This window comes from Zootoca vivipara, chromosome Z1 (assembly GCF_965207765.1).
Source record: "Zootoca vivipara chromosome Z1, rZooViv2.hap1.1, whole genome shotgun sequence".
NCBI classification, from domain to species: domain Eukaryota; kingdom Metazoa; phylum Chordata; class Lepidosauria; order Squamata; family Lacertidae; genus Zootoca; species Zootoca vivipara.
In genome coordinates, this window is record NC_142583.1 from 6,479,423 (window position 1) to 6,503,066 (window position 23,644).

General features: G+C 46.6%; 2 protein-coding genes across 12 annotated transcripts in view; one reads left to right on the top strand and one right to left on the bottom strand.

Annotated features, from left to right (window-relative positions):
- PML (PML nuclear body scaffold) lies at nucleotides 1–19,475 on the bottom strand. Of its 2 annotated transcripts, none has more exons than XM_035112928.3 (9): nucleotides 19,170–19,475; nucleotides 12,273–12,742; nucleotides 10,500–10,877; nucleotides 9,169–9,377; nucleotides 7,962–8,017; nucleotides 7,383–7,469; nucleotides 5,598–5,850; nucleotides 5,273–5,325; nucleotides 1–4,099 (listed from the first exon to the last, which is right to left on the bottom strand). In XM_035112928.3, exons 1-9 carry the CDS (start codon nucleotides 19,473–19,475, stop codon nucleotides 4,097–4,099), a joined length of 1,815 nt encoding a protein of 604 aa, XP_034968819.3. In that variant the 3' UTR covers nucleotides 1–4,096. The 2 variants fall into 2 exon arrangements, with proteins under 2 accessions (XP_034968819.3, XP_060134980.2); XM_060278997.2 differs by having other exon boundaries at nucleotides 19,139–19,261.
- STOML1 (stomatin like 1) overlaps nucleotides 19,262–23,644 on the top strand; it is a 14,785-nt gene continuing 10,402 nt past the window's right edge. For 3 of the 10 annotated variants that reach the window (XM_088657935.1, XM_088657988.1, XM_088657983.1), the window contains exons 1-2: nucleotides 19,262–19,388; nucleotides 21,933–22,131. In XM_088657935.1, the coding sequence (XP_088514061.1) occupies nucleotides 21,984–22,131 (148 nt within the window). In that variant the 5' untranslated portion in view covers nucleotides 19,262–19,388; nucleotides 21,933–21,983. Of the gene's footprint in view, nucleotides 19,389–19,497; nucleotides 19,632–19,878; nucleotides 19,982–20,113; nucleotides 20,133–20,311; nucleotides 20,840–21,329; nucleotides 21,613–21,932; nucleotides 22,132–23,644 lie in introns of those variants that run through there. The other 7 variants (XM_088657945.1, XM_088657953.1, XM_088657941.1 and 4 more) reach the window with 7 other exon arrangements.

Genomic DNA, 23,644 nt, shown 5'->3' on the forward strand with positions numbered 1-23,644 from the left:
TTGAGATTTCACACATTCTTTTATTTGATTATTTCAGCAACCATTTAATTGATTTGTTAAAACTCCACTTGTGGGAAAGCAGTCTACAAAATTGTACATAACCAGAAGTTACATATGTAGGTTTATCTGTGAACAGTGAGCAAGACGACCAGAATTGAAATCAACCAAAAGTATATGACAATAGATTTGGATGGCACGCGTACTTGTGGTATGAAAAGGCAAGAGTACTTCAAAGTTTCCGAAACTACATTATAAGGAAAGCGATTTTTTAAGTTTGGGAGAAGTACAAAGGATTACTAAAACAAAAAACACCATGGTGGCTTTCTCCCTTAGAGGCAATATCAGGGGGAAAATTAAATATGGACACAAAATGGGTTACATATAGATAATTGATAATAGAATCAGAAAACCAATTAAAACGGAAAGAATTTAAAGATATTAGAGAGAATGTAACAGATTGGTTACAATACTTTCAGTTAAATGAAATATTTAAGAATGAGAAAAAGACAAGTTTTTCGTATGAAATTTCAACCTTTCAGAGAGAAATAATAGAAAATGACACAAAACTAATCTTGAAAATGTACAATCTGTTGCTAGAATGGGAAACGAAAGATGAAGAGGTTAAATCTGTCATGATTAAATGGGCACAAGATGTGGGACATAATATGCAGATGGTGGGATGGGAAAAATTATGGAAGGACATAAATAAATTTGTGTATTTTAATATTTTTGTTGGAAGCTGCCCAGAGTGGCTGGGGAAACCCAGCCAGATGGGCGGGGTATAAATAATAAATTATTATTAAATTATTATTATTATTAAAGTTTACAGCATGTGCGGCGATCCAAGAAAATTGTAAGACAATGATGTATAGATGGTACTTAACTCCTGTTAAATTAGCAAAAATGTATAAATCTAAGGAAAGCAAGTGTTGGAAATGTAAAACTACAGAAGGGACATTTTTTTCATATGTGGTGGGAATGTAAAACCATTAAGAAATATTGGGAAATGATTTATAATGAATTGAAGATGATGTTTAAAATAACCTTTGTTAAAAAACCAGAAGCTTTCTTAATAGGTATTATAGGAGTGGATTTACCAACATCACAAAATGATTCATTTATGTATGCAACTACGGCTGCACGGACATTATTAGCACAACATTGGAAAGAAGAAAGCGTCCCAACCAAAGATTGGCAAGTTAAAACAATGGAATATGTTGAAATGGCAAAATTGACAATGAAACTAAGAGGAAGAGACGACAATGAATTTAAAGAAAAACGGAAGGTGTTTATTGCATATATAGAGCAGCATTGCACACAGGTTAATACATTATCAGGGTTTTAAAATTACTTGCAATTTTGTTATGAATGGATAGTAATTTAAACAGGTTTCAAACTGGACAATGGACATGCAGTACATTGATAAATAATGGAAACAAGTAAGGGACTAGAGGGAAGTCAATTAGTTCTGTTTTGTTTTGTCTTTTGTATTGTTATTGTTTTTATTTTTGTGTGTGTTCTCTTTGGAAAATCAACAAATTGTTCTTGTTTAAGTGAAATCAACCAGCTCAAATTTGCTTTAGGGACGTTTTAGACATCCTTAATAATGAATGCACCTTTTTTAAAAAAAAATGTGGTCAAGATGCTATCGGAGCAGTTACATGGGATGACTTCCAATGCCATTTGCATCTGCCAAAGTTTTGGGGCAGCCACTCTACGTCATTTCCAATCACTGCAGGTCCCACAACTTCCAGCTGAAATCCTGCTTAACTTTTCATACCGCTGATCTTGCAGGGGTTTTTCTAATGTCCCTCTTTCGTCGTGCTACAGGGCAGGGGTGTCCATCCAGAAAGCAATAATGCGGCAATGCAGGGAAAGCGTCTCAGAACAACTAATGAAGTGGACTGATCTAGAGACAATTCGCAATATTGCACCGATACTGCGTCAATGAGTTGCTGCGGAAGAGAAGCAAAGAAAGCCCACCCCAGCAGGCTGGAGGGGCCCTAAAAAAATTGAGTGTCAAAAGAGCCTGGGTGCTGGATGAGGCCGATGACTCTAGTCCAGCCTCCTGTTCTCACAGTGGTCAACCAGATGCCTCAAATGGGAAGCCCACAAGCAAGACATGAAAGGAATAGCCCTAGTCTTCTAGATTTCCTGCCCTCCCCAACAACCAGTAAAGAGTGGTATACTGCTCCTGAACCTGGAGGGCCCATATGTCATGCCTAAAGGCCAACATTAAAGACATCCTCATTGCTCACAGGCACTGCCTCTATTGCCTTTTTGCTACCTCCAGTCCTTTTAAGTGGGTATCCATGTCCCAGTCTGTACCTGCATTGGATTTGTACAGCGGTACCTCTACTTACGGACGTGATCCGTTCCGGGGTGCCGTTTGCACCCCAAAAAGTCCGTAGGTAGAATGCCGCTTCTGCATGTGCGTGCGACGCAACAGATCGCTCCTGCACATGCGCGACAAACCCGGAAGTAAACACTTCCAGGTTTGCCGCGTTTGTAACCAGAAAAAAGCAACGTGAACCTAATGCAACTAGAGGTGTGACTGTAATTATTTAAAAAAAAATCTATTTCTACAGTTAATCTCTTTGGGATGTTTCGTCATGGGTAGCAATCCAGAAATGAAATAAATGTGCCTAATTCTCTGTTAAAAGCCCTCTAAGGCAGCGGCTACAGCCACCAGCTGCAGCAGTGAATTTCTGAAGTGAATCATGGGCAGGAATCCAGGTGAGGCTATTGAGTTCCTGCTTCTTCTAGAGCAGTCTGAACAATGGCGTCACAACATCACAACTAGGAGAGCTTTTACAGCCCTTTTTCTAAGAGCAATGATATTCATTTGTTGAATTGTCCCATAGGTTAGCTAACCTTTAGTATAAACAACTATAGTCATATCTTGGGGGTGTTTATCCCTGGCTGCTACGTAATTTTCAATCCTTTTCAGAGTTTACAGCTCCTGTTTAGTTTTTGATTATAAAGAAACCTCAGCCCCGAAACATTTTCCTTCTGAGGAAACAGATACAAGATTTTCCAGTGAAACGAGTCACTTAGCCGGCACCTCGTCAAGGTTTACTTTATTTAGAGGTTACTTTGAGAAAATCATTCCTTTTCTATATCAAAGTTTCTTTTGGGAAATTTAAACCTATTAGGTTTCTTTGAGTAATCATTAGTTGGATTTTAGTATTTTATCACTTTATCAATATCTCGTTTCAGGGATTTATCACGGCATAGTTTTGTTTTCGCGCTCTTCTAGGCATCTGGCTGGAAGACGGGATGTGCCTTTGCTCTGACCCAGAACTGCAGTCCTGATGTTCTGAATTTCCAGTCCTCATAATAAAAAAACTGAGCGTAACATTCAGTCTTGCCAACCCTCCTTTGATTTTTTCAAGGCTCCTGTTCAAGGCATCTGTTCCCATGGCAGGAGAGAAATGATCTGAGGGGGTGCATGTAGCAAACAGTCAAGCTTTCTGCATTAAACATGTTTCGTGACAATAGTTCCGTACAAAGTTCCTAAGCTAATAATTGGACAGAAGGGATGGCACAGGCCAAATCTCAGCTGCTTGAGACTGCCACCAGCCCTTGCCAGAAAAAAAGGAGAGGGGGAGCAAGCCATTGGGGAGAATCGATGGGCCTTGGCCCACGGATGGGCTTAAGGTAGAATTCTTTGCTGACCAGGGAAACCCATGTTCCTTCTCAGAAGTCTGTGATCTGCCTGTGATCAGCTGTTTCTCCTGGTGGATGCTAAGTACTCATAAGGTATTGCAGCAGTAGCATCACCTAAAGGCTCTTGTGTTGCCCAGGCAGGAATGAAGAGTGGGCAGCCTCAGGGTCAAGAGCGACACAGCTCAACGCAACCCCGGGATGAGCAGGGCTGTCTGTGCGTAAACGAAGTGTGAGAAAGACGTTCTCTGTAGAATCAGGCAGCGGAAGGAAGGAGGCAGCAGCCAGCAAGAGAGAGATGTGGGCATCTTGGCAAGCAATGTCACGGCTGGGGGTTTCGAGGTCAGCTTTGGAAAAGGCACCACCCTCTGCCCTGCTGCTGTCGACACCCGCTAAGACCTTGGGCAGACATTCCAGCGGTGGCGGGCAATCACTGAAAGGAAACAAACCATAGTGAAAGTTTTCGTCCAGCAGACCATAAGGAAACGCAAGTGCAGCGGTGTAATGGCAGGTGCCAATCTGAACGTTTTGTTTTAATTTCTTTCTTTCATAAAATTTGTGCACGGCTCGATTGTGGGGGGAAACCTTGAAGCAGTTTACAAAAGTGAGAAAATATGAAAATGCAGCAATACTTTAAAGGTAAAGGGACCAGTCCAGTCGTGAACGACTCTGGGGTTGCTGCACTCATCTCGCTTTACCGCTTCTGCAGAGTTTTTTTCAGGTCATGTAGCCAGCATGACTAAGCCGCTTCTGGCAAAACCAGAGCAGCACACAGAAATGCCATTTACCTTCCCGCCAGAAGTGCTACTTGCACTTTGACCTGCTTTCGAACAGCTAGGTGGGCAGGAGCTGGGACCGAGCAATGGGAGCTCACCCTGTCGCAGGGATTTGAACCACCGACATTTCAATCGGCAAGCTCAAGTGGCACAGTGGTTTGACCCACAGCGCAACATACAAAAAGATAACATACTAAAACAGGTTAAAATTCTCACCAGTATTTCCAAGCACCTGAGTAGGTTTGTCTAGACAAGAATGTTTTTAGCAGGCATGGACAGGAATACTATTGAAGGCACCTGCTTGTTATCCATAGGAATTCGAAGCCTTTTCTATGTTATTGTAGCTCATGGCATCAGTACGGAGGGCATAAACTTGGTGTATTGATGAGACCCTTTTTACTTGGATGTTTTTGAACAGAGGCTGGATGGCCAGGGATGCTTTGGTTGTTATTCCTGCATCGCAGGAGGTTGGACTAGATCAGGCACCCCCAAACTGCAGCCCTCCAGATGTTTTGGCCTACAACTCCCATGATCCCTAGCTAACAGGACCAGTGGTCAGGGATGATGGGAATTGTAGTCCAAAACATCTGGAGGGCCGAAGTTTGGGGATGCCTGGACTAGATCAAGCATAGGCAACCTTGGCTCTCCAGATGTTTTGGAACTACAACTCCCACGATCCCTGATCACTGGCCCGGATCATGACTTCTGGCGCGGCGGCCATTTTGGAACTTCCGGTGCTGCTCTGCCCAGTTCCAAAATGGCAGCAGCGCTACTTCCGGTCTGCCGACCCCTTATTTTTCCGGCAGGAAATTGGCAGGTATGCTACTCACCATCATGTCGTCTTCGGTGTCCTCGGAACTGCTGATCAGGATGCTGGCGACCTCTGCAAGCAGATGGGAGGACAAACAATGTGTGACCCACACCTCAAAGCACATAAACAGTGGAACTCCCATCGGCAGGAGGCAGCGATGTCCACCCACTGGGACATGTCTATTGTTGGCTGCTACTAGCCAGCGGGGCTCTGCTCTGCCCTCCACACTTGCCGGAGACGGCAGGAGCAGAGAGAGCTGCTCTTGTGCTCGGGGGGTCCTGCTTGCTCCCTTCCCACAAGGGGCATCTGGGGAGCAGAGGAGGCAGGGCGAGATGGGACATTACCCGATTCACAGATCTCATGCACAGAATTCTCCAAGAGCTCCACCGAGTTGACCGGCCCACTCTGCTCCCTCTCTGGGGTCGACTCGCGGGGGGAAGGGGACCAGGAACTCAGCCCAGCATCCTGGACTTGCTGCTCAGAGGTCTGCCCGTCGTCAGGGTCGTGGTCCTCCAGCTTCATCACTTTGGGAGAAGCCTGAACGGACTTTTCCATCCGTCCCACCAGCCGTTTCATTGGGGAGGTCATTGAGGAGACCTAAAAAGCAAGAGTGGTATAAATTTAAAAACGAGACCAGCTATTTTTATTAACAATAAATCGATAATAAATTATTATCAATAGTAAGTCGGTGGGAAAACCTCAGAAAATCTGCATTTGTACTACATAAGGAGTTGTGCGTTTGGGCTACTGTGGAAAAAACTGCAGATGAGCTGTGTGTTTCCAGAACACTTTTTATGACGCCTGGTGGGGTTTTATTTCTTGAGCTTCAGATTTAAGATACTTGACTTAAAGATACCCTGCTGTCAGGGGTTCTTGAGACTACTCTAGAGTAACAACGCTCCGCATGCTTGTCTTTAAACAGTTTTTATTAGTGCAGTCTATTTACAGTGAGACAGGTGTGTAAAAACATGTCTGCTCATTCCGATGCAGAATCCGGCACTGCCCCCCCCCCCACGTGATCTTCTCCTGCGGAGTCTCGGGACAGTGAATCCCCTCCCTTTCTTTCTCCTGCGTAATTCTGGAACCGGAGGAAAGGGTCTATGCTCCATGCTTTCCTTTTCCCCATTCTCCCCCTCTCTTTCCTCCATCCTGTGTTGCCGGGGCTCTCCCATGCTGCTGGAGCCCTGGCCCTCTCTCTCCACTTCCTGACCAGCCTCCTCAGAGCCCTTGCTTCCATCACTGCTCGGGGAGGAGCTACTTCTGATGCAAGGGGGAGGTTCTCCGTACTTTCTCTCCCTTACACCTCCATACCATCATCTGCAGGGAAATATGGATGCCTCAATGGGTATTGGTGGGTCACTATTTTCTTTTATTACATGTTTGCTTGCTTTGTATATGACATGAAGTAACACCCTGATTTAGGGAAGGTGGCACTGTGGGTTAAACCACTGAGCCTAGGGCTTGCTGATCAGAAGGTCGGTGGTTCAAATCCCTGCAAGTAGATAAATAGGAACTGCTGCAGCGGGAAGGTAAATGGCGTTTCCATGTGCTGCTCTGGTTCGCCAGAAGCAGCTTTGTCATGCTGGCCACATGACCCGGAAGCTGTCTGCAGACAAACGCTGGCTCCCTCGGCCTATAGAGCGAGATGAGCGCTGCAACCCCAGAGTCGGACACGACTGGACCTGATGGTCAGGGGCCCCTTTACCTTTAAACATTATTATTATTATTATTATTATTATTATTATTATTATTATTATTATTAATCACAGAGACACCACAGTCTTCACTGTGCCTTATTATCTGCAAGGAATCACAGATTCCTTTTAACACCCTGATACCACAATTTTGGGCTGTTAGTAATGGCAACGAGGGAAATAATTCTTAATAATAATAGTAATTCACAACTGGCCATCTTTCGGGATCCTTTAGATGTGATTCTTGCATTGTGGGGGGGGTGTAAATGTCTCTTGGGGGTCCCCTTCCAGCTCTACAACTTTATGATTCTCCCTTGGCTGAAAGCACAGCGCCCATCAGCTCAGAAGGAGCTGGGACAGCCTGTCAGGGGAGCGAGAGAAGAATCAAAAGAACAGAAGACACAAAAGTGTTATTATGAGCAGCAGAGAACTTACAAATCCATGAGGTGTCTTTTTGAGACTGAGGGTGAACGTTGGTGCCTGGGGGGTCCTTGACTGGCTTTTCTCATTATGAAGACCTTTCTGCACGCAAAAGTGACAAAGGCAGAATTTTTAAAGCGCTGTAACACTTAGGGGGACGACTGACAGTGAACCTTGGGAGACCAAGAAAGCAGAGGCTGAGCCTGCGCTTCAGAAACAAACACATCGTTCTCCTGGGCAAACTGTCATCTCACATGCCAACTAACCTTACATTCTTGTTTTATTTACAAGAGATGTGCCCTTAAAAGTGTTCACACCAGAACAAAGGCAATTTGCAGCAATATGAAACTGCTAAATTACAATACATCAAGAGGTTCAGTCCTATTGCTTGCACACTGAACTGAGGGGAATGATTTTTATTTATTTTTGAACCTGCCACATGTTACCAAGTGCCAGGATGTTTATGTTCTCAACAGCAGCTGTTTCATGAGTGGCCGCTGCTAATTTTCACTGTCTTGGTACTTTCTACATTTTGTTCCCCTCTCAGCTCCCTGTTTCTCTACGTTCACTTCCGCGTTTCCTATCCCAGCTCACCGAAGCGACCACTGGGGCACCTGGCAGAGAAACAGAAGGAGGGCAGCCAACAGCATCTGCAAGAAAGAAAACAGGGCTGTGTGTTCCAGCGTGTTTGGATGAGGCCTCTGCCCAAGAGGTTTCTGGAGGGCTCATTGCACTTCATTTCCCCCATATTATCCCACCTTCTTCTCTACGGAGCTCATGACTCTCCCCCCCCCCGCTCCTCATTTAATCCCAACAACCCTGTGAGGTAGGATAGCCTGAGAGCGAGTGACTGGCCCCAGGTCACATGCAGCGAGTTTCATGGTCAAGTGGGGATTCAAACCCTGGTCTCTCCCAGGTCCTAGTCTCTCACTTAGCTCAGCTGTTCAGCCCCAGAGTCTAAGCCAGGGGTCAGCAAACTTTTTCAGCAGGGGGCCGGTCCACTGTCCCTCAGACCTTGTGGGGGGGCCGGACTATATTCTGGAAAAAAATATGAACGAATTCCTATGCCCCACAAATAACCCAGAGATGCATTTTAAAGGAAAGGACACATTCTACTCGTGTAAAAACACCAGGCAGGCCCCACAAATAACCCAGAGATGCATTTTAAATAAAAGGACACATTCTACTCATGTAAAAACATGCCGATTCCCGGACCGTCCGCGGGCCGGATTTAGAAGGCGATTGGGCCGCATCCAGCCCCCGGGCCTTAGTTTGGCGACCCCTGGTCTAAGCAAAGCTCAAGTCAGCAAAGGAGGACTACAAGTCTAGTGTGGAGAACTTGTAATCTTCCAGGTTCTGCTTGAGTCCAGCTATCACCATCCTTGACGGCTATCCATAAGGACCAAAGGAAAGCCTGCTGGATCAGGCCAGCGGCCCACCTAGTCCAGCATCCTGGTTGCACAGGACGCCTCCAGGAAGGCTGCAAGCAGGATTCAGGTACAAGAGCCCTCTCCCTTCCCCTTCTGCCTCTGCCGCTACTGGCCTCTGACAGTGGGGGCAGAAAAGAGCCCCTATGGCTAATAGCCATCGATAGCTTTATCCCCTTCTGGTGCATTAAGTGCTAGTCCTACTCATAGTAGACCCATTGACGTTAATGGGCAAGACTAACCACGGTTCAATGGCCAAGGTGCCCTGCGATTCACATTCAGAGAATTATGGCAGCCGAAGCCCAAACCTTTTTCCTGCCAAAGCAGCCAGCAGGGAGGGGTGAAGAGAGCAGGATTGCAGGAAGTGCCCTCACCTTCGCACCCTCTGACCCTTTTGAACAGGGCCTGGAGTTCGCCTCTGACCTCCGAGATGTTATCCGCCTGGACCCGGAGGCCCACGGTCAGCACCTTCTCCCTGCGGAGATCGTCTAGGGAGTCCTTGACGAACGGGGCCATGTCCAACACCTCCTGGTCCGAAGCAAAGAGGTTCATCTTCTCCACTAGCCGCTCGCTAGACTCCAACCTGCCGTGGTTATAATAATTTAATAATAATTTATTATTTATACCCTGCCCATCTGGCTGGGTTTCTCATTGAATCAGTACCGCTTTGCTGAACTGTCTTTGTTGTGCATTGCTTCAGTTAAATGCTATTGTGTTTTAACATTCATATCGATGGCACTGTTTTGCTGTTTTTAAATTATTATTACTTTTTTAAATAACATTTATAAAACTCTTGATTGGTTAAAAAAAAAAAACAACCCCCAAAGCGGTTTACAGAGAGAAAGCAATAAAATAAAATAAAAACTTTAAAATAATGCTTTAAAACATACAAAAGGTTAAAATACTAAAACAGATTAAAATCACCTCAACTTTTTAAAGCATCTAGGTAAAGGTAAAGGGACCCCTGACCATTAGGTCCAGTCGTGACCGACTCTGGGGTTGCGCGCTCATCTCGCATTATTGGCCGAGGGAGCCGGCGTATAGCTTCCAGGTCATGTGGCCAGCATGACAAAGCCGCTTCTGGAAAACCAGAGCAGCACATGGAAACGCCGTTTACCTTCCCGCTGTAGCGGTTCCTATTTATCTACTTGCATTTTGACGTGCTTTCGAACTGCTAGGTTGGCAGGAGCTGGGACCAAGCAACGGAAGCTCACCCCGTCACAGGGATTCGAACCGCCAACCTTCTGATCAGCAAGCCCTAGGCTCAGTGGTTTAACCACAGCGCCACCTGGGTCCCTAAAAGCATCTAGGTAGGCTGGTCTAAACAATCATGTTTTCAGCAGGCCCCGAAAGGAATACAGTGAAGACGCGCCTGCTTGGTCTCACTAGGCAGGGAGTTCCAAAGTGTACATGACGCCACACTAAATAACCGAGTCCTTACAAAGGCGGAATGGGGATTATGGGGCATCTGTAACAGGGCTTGTTCCGTCGTGGGCGTACGTCAGGTAAGCTGATTTCATAGGTCAACTGGTCTCAAGTTTTTATACCGAGAGTATCGCATTGAACTTGGCCTAGTAGACAATTGGCAGCTCCAAGGGCCTAGGCATAGGCATTTTTGCGAATATGCAGAACCCTTGGAACCAAACCGCCACGTAAGAGGCAAACGGGCTGCACAAACATTAAACCAAATCAAAATGAAGCCAACCTCTTGACGATGCGCTCGGCGCACTGCAGCTTCCTCTGCACGTCCTCGCGCTCCTGGTGGAGCTGGCTGTCCACCTTCCCCAGGAGCTCCTCCCCCTTCTTCCGGATCCACTGGACCATCTCCTCCACCTTCTCCTGGATCTCGTCTCGGGTCTCGTTGCGCACCTTCTCCAGCTGCTGCAGCCGTTCGTGGACGGTGCTGTACGTCTTCTCGTAGCTCCTCCTCTTCTCGCCAAGCTCCGCCTTTATCTTCCCCAGCTCCTCCTTCCTGCCTTCGATTTCCGCACGGATGTCGCAGTACAGTTTGGCGTTGTAGTGCTCGCCATCGAGCAGAGCGCAGGAGCAGCAGAGGGGCTTACGGCACCCGCGGCAGTAGATGCTGTCGACATAAATGCAATGTTCAAGGCATGAATGAATGGCCGCGGCAAGAAAAAGAGGCCGGACTAGATGGGTGATTGGCTTGATCCAGGCTTTCCTTAGAGTCTTAAACAGGAAGCTAGTGTAGCAGAACGTGAAGCTGAGGCTCCAATACTTTGGCCACCTCATGAGAAGAGAAGACTCCCTGGAAAAGACCCTGATGTTGGGAAAGATGGAGGGCACTAGGAGAAGGGGACGACAGAGGACGAGATGGTTGGACAGTGTTCTCGAAGCTACCAACATGAGTCTGACCAAACTGCGGGAGGCAGTGCAAGACAGGAGTGCCTGGCGTGCTATGGTCCATGGGGTCACGAAGAGTCGGACACGACTACACGACTAAACAACAAGTGTGGCACAGCGGTTAGAGTCCTGGCCTAGGAGACCCAAGTTTAAATCCCCACTCAGCTACAAAGTCCCCTGCGCGGCCTTGATCCTGTCACTATCTCTCAGGCTCACTGAGCAGAATTCCTTGGAGAACAGAAGGCATATAAGTGTAATAATAGATAGATAAATAAATAAGCAACACAAAGCTCTGTGCTATCAGTTTCTCTCTGGAAGGGAAAGGAGGGCGAACACTGGGAAGAAAGGAAAATGAAAACAGAAGGGGAAGGAAGTGGAAAGTTATGGAGGAACAGATCAGTCCATTTCTCCCCAATATCAGTTTTCCATGTACTTGGACCACAGGTCTATTCCATCCAACTTTTTCTAGATTTAAAAACAACACGCTTGAAAAAAACAACTGCATTTAAACTGTAAGCATTAGAGTGCAATTTAATGTAAGTACTAATTAAACCGTAAGTACTGTATTAACCATAAGCACTGCATTTAAACTGTAAACATCAATTTATTGTTGGTAATAACGACGATCATAATATTGTGCCTTTTCCCCACAAGTAGGATTCAAGGTGGTTGACAAAACTTAGAACGAACGTGGACGAAAAACAGAAAGGTCATGGCTAAAAAGTGATTAAACTCTTGAAAAATGAAAACCATATAAAAACAAAGCTATTAAAATTCAGATAATAAAAACAGCGCAGCGCTATTAAAAGCCCTTTCCTTAAAAAGCAGCCCATTCCCAAAGGCCTGTTGGAAGAAGAAAGTTATCTAGCTGCCAGCAGAAGGCCCACAACGAAGGCACCAGTCTGGCTTCTCCGGGGAGGGAGTTCCAAAGCTGCCTGGGAGCAGCCACCACGGAGAAGGCCCTCTTCCCCTGTCCCCCACCCAGGCCTCGCCTGCTGATCGTGGGGGTACGAGGTGGCTGGAAATGCAAAATGAAGTTGCACGCGTACTGTATGAGTGGGGCACAGCCTGGTAGCTTCCTGCAAACTATGCATTCCCCCCCCCCCAGTAGCATTACCTTACAACCTGGGTGTGCTCCGAACATAAAAGGTTGCTGGACTTCTTTGCCGCCTCCAGGAAGCTCTGGGCAGTATCCTTCTTCAGATCGGCCAGTTTCTGGGTCTCGTGGCTCTTCTGCTTCAAGTACCACTGGTGAGACTTGTAGCATTTCAGGCAGAGGAACTCGGAGCACTCAGAGCACCAGAACTCGGCTGCATCTTTGCAGTTATCGCATACCAAATCCCTGTCACTGGCGATCTTCCGGTAGGTGTTCAGCTTGGCCTGGAGGCTTGCAAAGAGCACATTGTCCTGGAAGGAGGCGCCGCCGGAACGCGCGAGGGGAACCCGGCAGACGGGACACTGGCCCATGGGCTTGTTGTCCTCCAGGCACTCCAGGCAGACAGTGTGAAGGCAGGCCAGCAGCTTGGGGTCCTTGGCCTCTCTCCGGCACCTCCCGCACAGCAAGAACTCAAATTCTTCCTCCATCTCCTGCAAAAAAAAAATTGAGAAGGAGAGAAAGGGTTAGGGTTCGGAACTGTTAAGAAGTTTCTTTTCTATCTCCCTCCCTCCCTCTCTCTCTCGCTCACACACACACACAAACCAGGGAATCTGTCAACATGGACTAGTGCCTTAACTCATAGAATCATAGAGTTGGAAGAGACCACAAGGGCCATCCAGTCCAACCCCCTGCCAAGCAGGAAACACCATCAAAGCATTTTTTCACAGATGGCTGTCAAGCCTCTGCTTAAAGACCTCCAAAGAAGGAGACACCACCACACTCCTTGGCAGCAAATTCCACTGTCGAACAGCTCTTACTGTCAGGAAGTTCTTCCTAATGTTTAGGTGGAAGCTTCTTTCTTGTAGTTTGAATCCATTGCTCCGTGTCCGCTTCTCTGGAGCAGCAGAAAACAACCTTTCACCCTCCTCTATATGACATCCTTTTATATATTTGAACATGGCTATCATATCACCCCTTAACCTTCTCTTCTCCAGGCTAAACATACCCAGCTCCCTAAGTTGTTCCTCATAAGGCATCGTTCCCAGGCCTTTGACCATTTTGGTTGCCCCCCTCTGGACACGTTCCAGCTTTTCAGTATCCTTCTTGAACTGTGGTGCCCAGAACTGGACACAGTACTCCAGGTGAGGTCTGACCAGAGCAGAATACAGTGGTACTATTACTTCCCTTGATCTAGACGCTATACTCCTATTGATGCAGCCCAGAATTGCATTGGCTTTTTTTTTAGCTGCTGCATCACACTGTTGACTCATGTCAAGTTTGTGGTCTACCAGGACTCCTAGATCCTTTTCAACTCGGCTGCACCGACAGGGTGGCTCACAGGCAAGTAAGAGGCGATGTGCTGGGAGTTTATAAAACGATGCACAGCGACAGAGAAAGGTTTTCCCCCCTTTGTCATGACTGGATCTTGTGGACACCCAACAAAGCTCCATGTTGGAAGATTCTGGGCAAATCAAAGAAAGTCCTTCTTCAGGCAGTGCAGAGTTAAACGATGGAACTCTCTCCCGCAGGAGGCAGCGATGGCCACCAACTTGCATGGCTTTTAAGAAAGCAGAATGCAATGGCAGTTGCCAATCGGTGTGCAAAGGCTTGAAGGAACAGAGCTGCCAAATACTGGAGCTTTGATTTTGGAAAAACGAAAAGCAAACCAGGAGTGGAGGCACAGATGAGAAAGGAAATCTGAATGGAACCTGGAAAAGAGGAATATTAATACTGCTGCATTTCTAATGAACTGGAAGAGGAGGAGAAGGAAGAGGAGGAGAAGGAAGAGGAGGAGAAAGAACTGACAAACATGATTGATGGACTGATAAATGAATACAAAACTGATACAGAATATCTGGATGGAAATGACACAGGAAATAGATTTGGATACAAATTAAGATTTTAAAGTAACCAAACTACTAAGTGTTAATATGCAAATGCAGTAAAAACAAAAAGCTTTTCTTCTGGAGGAGGAGATGAAGAATAACGAGGGGATGTTTTATAACGGTGAAAAGCTGTAACTGGAGATTTTTCTTTAGATTTTCTGCACTGGAAAAAGTAGATGAACTGAAAAGCAATGGATGGAAGGCAGGGGAAACAACATCCAGTAAAGGTCAGAATAACTGGATGGAACATTTGACTATTCTGAAAAAATACTGTATACACAGACGGATAGCTGAAAGTCCTTTGATCTATTTCTTTCTTTTTCTCTCTTTACTTTTATCTTCCTTTGTAGTTTATTGTTATTCTATATAAGTCTATTCCTATATTACAGTGTCGACAACTCCAGGAAGCCGTGGGGTTTTTTGCTATGTGTGCCTAGCCTCCGCCTCCCACCCCGCCCCCCCACCTTACCTGTGGCACCCCAGTGGAGGGCACAGCACACACACACCCCGGCCCAGTCGTTCCTGCTGTATGCACATACCCTGCACTGCAGCGTCACAAGATTGCGACATGACGCCATGACGCCACCTCGCAATGTGTTGGCGCTGCTGCTATATCACTACTCTCTCTCATTGTGCTTTGGTAAGAACTATATGCAGACGAAGGGGGAGGAAAGTTTGGACCCCGTGTGAGAGGTGGGCAAGGGGAGATCTCACGGGGCGAGAGGCTGTGCAAAGAGAGGGATGAGCCCAGGTGAGAGATGGGAGGGCACAGCTTCCTCCTCTGCAGGGGATGAAAATTAAGATATAGCAATTGGGGGGGCTCTTGCCGTTCCTTTTTCTTCCTTCCTTCATTTCTTCCTTGTCTTTATTTTGTGTAGTACTGTGCCCAGTTCTGGACACCACAGTTCAAGAAGGATACGGACAAGCTGGAACGTGTCCAGAAGAGGGCAACCAAAATGGTCAAAAGCCTGGAAACAATGCCTTATGAGGAATGGCTTAGGGAGCTGGGTATGTTTAGCCTGGAGAAGAGAAGGTTAAGGGGTGATATGATAGCCATGTTCAAATATATGAAAGGATGTCATATGGAGGAGGGAGAAAGATTGTTTTCTGCTGCTCCAGAGAAGCGGACATGGAGCAATGGATTCAAACTTCAAGAAAGAAGATTCCAGGCTTCCGGTCCAGCGCCAGCGCCGATCGGCGGGGTTTTGTCTCGCGTCCGAGACGGCCCGCCTTCGCTAGGGGGGGGGGAGGGCAGAGAGAGCGACTCTGCGCCCCTTTGAACCCAGGGTCGAGCGTCCCTGGGGCGAATTTACTCAGCAGTGCCCCAAATTCGGACTCCCCAACTCTCCGGTAAGCTCTAGTAAGAGCCCCGGAGCGAGGAGGGTGGAAGTCGCGGGGGCCATTTTGAGTGTCAGCGTTACCCTGGCGGAGGGAAGCTCCGAGCCGGAGGCGGAGAGCGCTGGATTCTTCCAAAGAAGAAATTTAAAATAAAGACTGTAAGTAAGAATTCGAAAATATATTATTTGATTTTATTTCGGCACTGGGAGGAAGGAAAAAAGAAAGAAACGGAAGCCACCTCCTCCCACCGGTATCTACATGACCCAGTTAAAAAGGGTCCCAAGCCTTGATTTGAAGATTTATTTATAAAGATTCCTTCAAAGACTTTAAGAGAAAGGAGAGTTCCCCCCCGAAAGCAGGGCAAAAGGGGAGAAACAGTGTGTGGATTAAAATTCCCTGCAAAATGTGGAAATAAAGCTGGGAAAACCTATCCCTTCCTCGGAGCCAGCAGCCTGACAGATCAGCAAGTATATTAAGTATTTAGAGGAAAAGAAAGAAAGAAAGAAAAGAACTTATTATAAACTTTTTGGAACTTATATTTAAAACATCTGTTTGATTTTGAGAACTTATATTGCAGCCAGTTTGTTAAAATGGGGTTGGAAAAATAAACAGCGACCATTTCCCGCTCCCCCAAAACGGACACTGACCTTGGAAGGATTGAAAAAATGTCAACAAAAGAGTACTCAGCTGGGTTCCAACAAAATGTTTTGAGAATCTTGTGGGAAATGACTACTGGAAGGCACTATGAAGAAGCACAATCGCAGGAGACAATGCAACAACCGCAGATGGTGGATAGAAATAGCGACTTTTCTGTCGGAGACAACACGGAAATTGAACTGAAGGACAATGATAGCGACTGTGATAGGAACAGCACAAATGAAAAGGAAGTACAACACGAAGGAAAAGACAATTTGGTATTGGAAGACAGTTGGAGGAATATCCCTCCTTTGTGGGGGGAAAGACAGGATATGGTGGATTTACAGAATAAACACAAGGAAAAGAACAGTCAAAGAAGAGGAAAAACCCAGGGGGGGTACAAGGATGATTGGACTGTAAAACATTGGAAAAAGGGGGTGGGTTGAAGGAAAATTGGACATTTGATTAATAGGATTGATTAACAGGATTGAAAATTGGTCTGAAGACTACGAAGCTTGCTGTGATGGAGGGGGTAGCTGGGAAAAGAGGAGGGGAAGGCGTATTGAGGATAGTTAATTATGGAATTGAAAATTAGTAGGAAAATTGGTCTAAAATTTATGGAGGTTTTTGGAGGGAAAAATTAGGCTAGGGAGGAAATTAGATTTGGAATAGGTATAAGCAAGACGGTATGAAATGATTAGTAAGGAAGGAAGTTTTGAGAGGAATAAAAAAAGATTAATATAGTAAAATATTAGAAAACTGGTAAAGGAGAATTAATATGAAGACCGGGGTAGGGGGGAGGTAGGGGAAGCCAGAAAAACAATGATTATGGATAAAGATTTAATAAGGTATTTTTTCTTTTTCCTTTTTTCTTTTTCTCTTTTTTCTATTTTTTATTTTTTTATTTTTTCCTACAGGACAGGCACGGAAAATAGTTGGGAGGATACCCTCCCTTACCCTCCCCAGGCTCTTGGGGCTCTCTGGTGGCAGGGGAGGGCTCTGAGGGGTGGAGAGGGGGGTGGGGATAAACCCAACTATAAAATGGATTGTCTCCGTCGATTCGCCGCGCATGGGTGGCTCTAGTGGCAGGAGAGGGCCCGTGGGGGTGGTGGAGGGAGGGAATTAATTTGTTATATATGTTGTCCTTGTGTGTAAAATCAATAAAATATATTTAAAAAAAAAAACAAGAAAGAAGATTCCACCTAAACATTAGGAAGAACTTCCTGACAGTAAGAGCTGTTCGGCAGTGGAATTTGCTACCAAGGAGTGTGGTGGAGTCTCCTTCTTTGGAGGTCTTTAAGCAGAGGCTTGACAGGCATATGTCAGGAATGCTTTGATGGTGTTTCCTGCTTGGCAGGGGGTTGGACTGGATGGCCCTTGTGGTCTCTTCCAACTCTATGATTTTCTGTAGATCAGTATGTTTCTTTTACTTTATTGTGAAAACTTCAATTAATAAAAGAAAGAAGAGGATTTGACAAATCCCTAGAGCTGCTGTTGGCTGATGGCCAACATGGCTCTGCTCTGCCCTACACAGTGTGAGGCAGCAATGCTTCTGAGTGCCAGAATGGTAGAGTTGGAAGGGATCCCAAAGGTCATCCAGTCCAACCCCCTACTGTGCAGGATGAGGATTTTCTAATATTAAAAAACCAGGAAGCTGCGGCCCTCCAGGTCTTGTCGGCCTCCATTTCTCCTGGGCCCCGGACATCAAGGTGGTGCTCAGGGAATGGTGGGCGTGCACAACGTAGTCCAAGAACACTGGGAGGACCACAGGCCCCCCAGGCCCAGGAACCTAGGAAGCTGCCCTACACATTGCTTTCAGGGCCATCCTATGGGGCAGACATCCGGGCCGGGGGTGGGGGGAGGGCTTCAACTGTGGGAAAGGGTCTTTGCATACCACAATTCAGAGTAAGTGAAGTCAGGCACCCCGGCACCTGAAGAGAGGCACACACACACACGTGTGTGACAATTCCTAAGTGCAGGGGAAGAGTCTGCTGGATGAGGCCAGTGGCCCTTCTAGTCCAGCATCCTGTTCTCTTAGCGTCTGAACAGTTGCAAGCAGGAGATGAGCCACGAGGCTTCACAAGGGTGGCGCTGCTCCGACCCCCTGGTCATTTTGGTGGCCCTTCTCGGAACCTTTCCCAACTCTACAATATCCTTTTGGAGGAGTCCCTCGTTCCTGACCCTTGTCAACACTGGCTGGGCCTAATGGGAACTATAGTCCAGCAGAACCTGGGTGCCCAAAGGTCGTCCCCCCCCCCCCGATCTATAGGTGTCACCCAGCTGCACATTAAGAGGCTGTTGTGTCCAGAAAAAGCAGATAAAGTGTTACATGGGAGGAGCTGGGCTCCTCCCCCCGCCCCCCACCTCCAGGCACAGAGGGCGCCCCTCCCCCGTCACACAAGGCGCTTTGGTATTATAGGGCAGTGTTTTTCAACCACACTAGTGTGCCGCGAGATGTTGCCTGGTTTGCCGTAGGAGAATTACTTTATATATAGTCAATATAGGCACAGAGTTAAATTTTTAAACATTTTCTAATGGTGGTGTGCCTCGTGATTTTTTTCATGAAACAAGTGTGCCTTTGCCCAAAAAAGGTTGAAAAACACTGTTATAGGGGGCTGGTGAGTATTATAGGGGGCTGGTGAGTTACGCAGGCCCCGCAGATTCAGCCATGCCAACCCCCCCCCCCTCCGATTCTTCGGAGGAGGGAAAGGAATCTAGAGGGTCGCATAGATCAGGACATCACAGGGGGTTGGACTAGATGACCCTCAGGATCCCTCCCAACTCTACGATTCTAGGGTTCAAATCCTCTCTTCCTCCCCCCCCCGGCCATGAAGCTCACTGGGTGACCTTGGGAGCCAGTCCCTCCTTCTCTCAGTCCAACCGACCTCACAGGGTTGTTGTGGGGATTAAATGGGTGGGGGGCGGGGTAGGACCATGCACGCCCCCTTGCGCTCCCCAAAGATCCAAGAGGTGGCTTTATCGATGCAATGAAAAAATAACAAGTTAAATGAAAACACAGCCACACACAATTCAAGGAACTCAGCTGAAAGGAAGCGACCTGCAGCGGTGTCCGGATCGCGAAGCAGCAATCGCGTCTCGGGATGGCGGCGGCGGCGGCGCGTCTGGGTTCACTTTCGCTTTTGTCCCCGCGAGGAGGAGGAGGAGGAGGAAGCGCGGGGCTGCCGGGAAAGGAGGGCCCTCCGGGAGGGAGGAGCAGCGCTGGTCCGGCCCGCCTGCAACGGCAACCGGCTCCCGGGGATTCTTCGCGCCGCTTCAGGTGCTTTCTCGGGGCCGGGGCGGGGGGGGCTGGCCTGCAGTTGCAACGACGCCCCGGCAAGCTCGAGGCCTCTCCGGTCCCGTGCATGCATTTACCCGGGAGTAACAAATAGGAAAAGGCCGCGCTGCGTCCGACAGGACTTGCATAGCATCCCAGAGGGAGCGGCTGTTGCAAGAAGCCTACGCAGCGTGGATTTACTCCCGAGGAAACAGGCGCAGAGTCCGGCGGCGTCGCTACAAGGCTGTGTGTACATGGCGTTGGCTTTAAAGCGGTTTTTTTTCACCGCGAAGGATTCTGGCTACTGTAGTTTAAGGGCTGGTGGGGAGGGGAAGTCAGGGAGGGGAAACTGCAGTGCCCGGAATTAGAAAGTGGGTGCAGTGCCGATACGATTTCAGGTCTTCGTGTGTAATCAGCTCTGGGTAGTGATTCAGCATGCTAGCAAGGATATGCTAGGAGTCCAGTCTAACAAGAACAATATCCTTTATTGCAGTAGGAACTTGACTGACTGGAGGGAAAGGGCTAGCTTCTTTTATACTCTCAGGAACAGGAGTTGGGGGAAGGATACATTCAGATTTTGGCGGGACCCAATCAGAGTAAGGATCCAAATCGTGCTCACAAGTTAGCCAATAGCAACTGTCACTGCATCCGTTTGAATCACCCTGGAGCAGGAAAGGAAGTTACAGAACTAGCAGTGAAACTCCTGTACTGTACACATATCAAACCAATGCATAACAGTAGTTACAGGTAGGTAGCCGTGTTGGTCTGAGTCAAAACAAAATAAAAAAATTCCTTCAGTAGCACCTTAAAGACCAACAAAGTTTTTATTTTGGTATCTGACGAAGTGTGCATGCACACGAAAGCTCATACCAAAATAAAAACTTAGTTGGTCTTTAAGGTGCTACTGAAGGAATTTTTTTACAATGCATAACATTTAAGGTGAAACCCTTAGCATGTTTGGAACCCAGGGCAGGCTACTGATACACAATGATCTCTGTGCTGTGATTCCTGCACTGCAAGGGGTTGGGCTAGATCATGACCCCCCTGAGATCCCTTCCCATCCTACAGCTCTTTGACTTTGCTCCCTTCTATAGCTTGTCTGCAGAAGCCTGCAAAGGGACACTGAGATTTCAAAAGTTGGCATCGGGCTTTAGAAGCCCATGTGATTCCCACAGGCTCTTAATGCATCGGAGTCCTCCTGATGACAGAGGGAGTAAGTCTTGCAGCTCCCTGGAATTAAAAACAAACAAACACACGCCAGCCTCCTTCCTCTGCTTGTTGTTGTGTCACTTGTCCAGTGTAACTGACCAAACAGGAAGGAGAAGAGAAGACCCAGCTGCTCTCCTGTGATCAGACAAAAAGTGTTGAGTGCAAAGGTGCTTCTAATGCAAAACAACCCAGCAGGTGATTTAGCATCAAGAGGGCCGTGAAACCAGCTCATCCTTTATATCAAGGTGACAAAGAGGCCCTGAAAAAGCACCTTCTGAGCCACAGGGAAAAAAGAGGGAGATTTCAACTGAGGTGCAAAATGCATTCTAGTGCCAGTGTGAGATTTATTGAACACAGCTAGCTGCAATTGCTGATTGCTTGGGGGGGGGGGGCATAAAATCTGAAAGAAGTGCTTGGAGGGGATGAAAATGTGAGATTTCTTGTTGACATGGCTACAACTCTGCTTCAACTCTCATGTCACAGCTTTTTCCTGCGGATTAGTGGGGAGTCATTCCCTCTGTTTCTAATGTTCAGGCTGTGGGAGCACTGATGTTTGCAGCAGTACAAAAAGCATTTAGGAAAACATAAAATAGGGCATTTCATACAAACAAAAGAGGTGCCAAAACAAGGAAATATGTTCCAAGCAGAAACTGCATGCAAACATCTTTCTGCTGGTGCTAAGTCTTTGCAGAGTTAAAGGAGTGGCAATGCAGGACTCTTTATCCACCTTAATTTCTTAAAAAAATTGCATATGCATAACAAAAGCAAAAAACATACATGTATAATTTTCCATTTATGAATCAATATTACGCAACGAAATATATAACCAAACTCAAGTCTTCTTAATCGCAATGTGAATAGCATGTAATCCATATATTTCTTCCTATACATCTTAGATACTTCCCGTCCTTCTTATTGTACAATATCAAATTCTTTTCCTACCACAGGTTGATGTTACTGATTTTCTCCTTTCTTTTTCCAAACGTCATTCTATTTCTGCTAATAAAGAATTATTTGGGTAATATCTTTTTATATACTTTTTGTAAACACTCAATTCTTTGGATACTTTTTGTGTTGATGGTCCCCTTATTGAGTCTGTTAATTTTGCCAGTTGTAGATATTCAAGCATGAGCCCTTGCCATTCTAGTATTGTGGGCAAGTTCTCACTCTTCCACTTCCTTGCCACTAAGATCCTGGCCGCTGTCATTGCATACAGCAGTAACGGTTTTATTTCTTTTTTTAATACCTGGGGGCAGTATATTTAATAAGAACATTTCTGGCCTTTTCTTAATTGGTTGTTTCAATAATTTTTTTATTCCCTCATAAATATCGTTCCAGGACTCTTTATAATGCACATAAAGGGGGGAAACAAAGAGAGCTAACCAGAACATGTTCAGCCGGTCAGGATACCAAGCGTTGCCATTAGGAGACACTGACCAGTACCAGCAATCGGGGAACTGGCCAGATGAACCTCCGAAGGCTTTCTTTCCACCTGGGCGCACATGGAACACACTGAAGCTGATGCAGAAGGGAACAGGTAAGGGGCTGGGTTTGAAGATGGGAGAAAGGTCCAACTGGGTCATATCAAGGGTCTGCACCAGCCCTGACCCAGATAAGCTATTCAGATGCACTGGGGAAGCCTACAGGGAGAGCATGCAAGCGAGAGCCCTCCTTTACTCTTTATTATGACAAGTGAAAAGGATCCAGGGGTCTTAGGAGACCACAAGCTTAACATGATCTGATGCTGTATTGTTTTAATATTCGATCGGGAACCGCCCAGAGTGGCTGGGGTGACTCAGCCAGATGGGTGGGGTACAAATAAATTATTATTATTATTATTATTAGCCAACAGTGTGATGCAGCAACAAAAAAGCGGATGCTATTCTTAACTGCATCAACAGTTGTATGGTGTTCAGATCAAGGGAAGTAATAGTACAACTACTCTATTCCACCTTCATAAGACCACAGTGGGAATATTGTGTCCAGTTTTGGGCACCACAATTTAAGGAGGATGTTGATAGGCTGGAACATGTGCAGAGGACGGCAGCCAAGATGATGAAGGGTCAAGAAGCCAAGCCTTATGAGGAATGGTTGAAGGAACAGGGTATGTTTAGCTTGAAAAAGAGGAGAGTGGGAGAATATATGATAGCCATCTTCAAATATTTAGAGGGCTGTCACATGGAAGTTAGTTTTATTCCACTTTGGAGGGCAGGACTCGAACTATTGGCTTCAAGTTACAAGAAAATAAATTCCAACTAAATACCAGTAAGAGCTGTTCAACAGTGGAATGGTCTCCCTCGGAAGGTTGTGGACTCTCTTTCCTGTAAGAGAGTAAGAGCAGTGGTTGGGTGGCCCTCTGTCATGGATGCTTCAGCTGAGATTTCTGCGTTGCAGGGGGTTGGACTAGATCAGTGTTTCCCAACCAGTGTGCCTCCAGATGTTTTGGGACTACAACTCCCATCATCCCTAGCTAGCAAGACCAGTGGTCAGGAATGATGGGAGTTGTAGTCCCAAAACATCTGGAGGCACACTGGTTGGGAAACACTGGACTAGATGACCCTGGTGTGCCTTCCAACTCTATGATTCTATGATTATGTGGTGTGGATTGGAGAGACTGTTGTCTGTGCTCTGGTAACATGTTTAGCTTAGATTACTGCAACGTGTTATACATAAGGCCGCCCCTGAAGACAGTTCAGAAAATCCAACCAGTGCAGAAGTCATCAGCCAGCTTGATCACTGGAACAATATGGTTTGAGCATATTGCACCGATCTTGGCCAAACTGCAGTTGCTGCCAATTAGTTTCTGGGCCCAATGGAAAGTGCTGCTTCTGACCTATAAAGCCTTCAATGGCTCAGGACCACAGAACCTCAAGGACCACCTCTCCTCATATGAACCTTCCCGGACCCTGAGATCATCCTCTGAGGTCCTTCTTTGTGTGCCTCCACCACAAGAGGTCTGGAGGGTGACAAGACGAGAACGGGCCTTTTCTGCAGTGGCTCCCCATTTGTGGAATGCTCTCCTCAGGAAGGTTTGGCTGGTGCCTTCATTA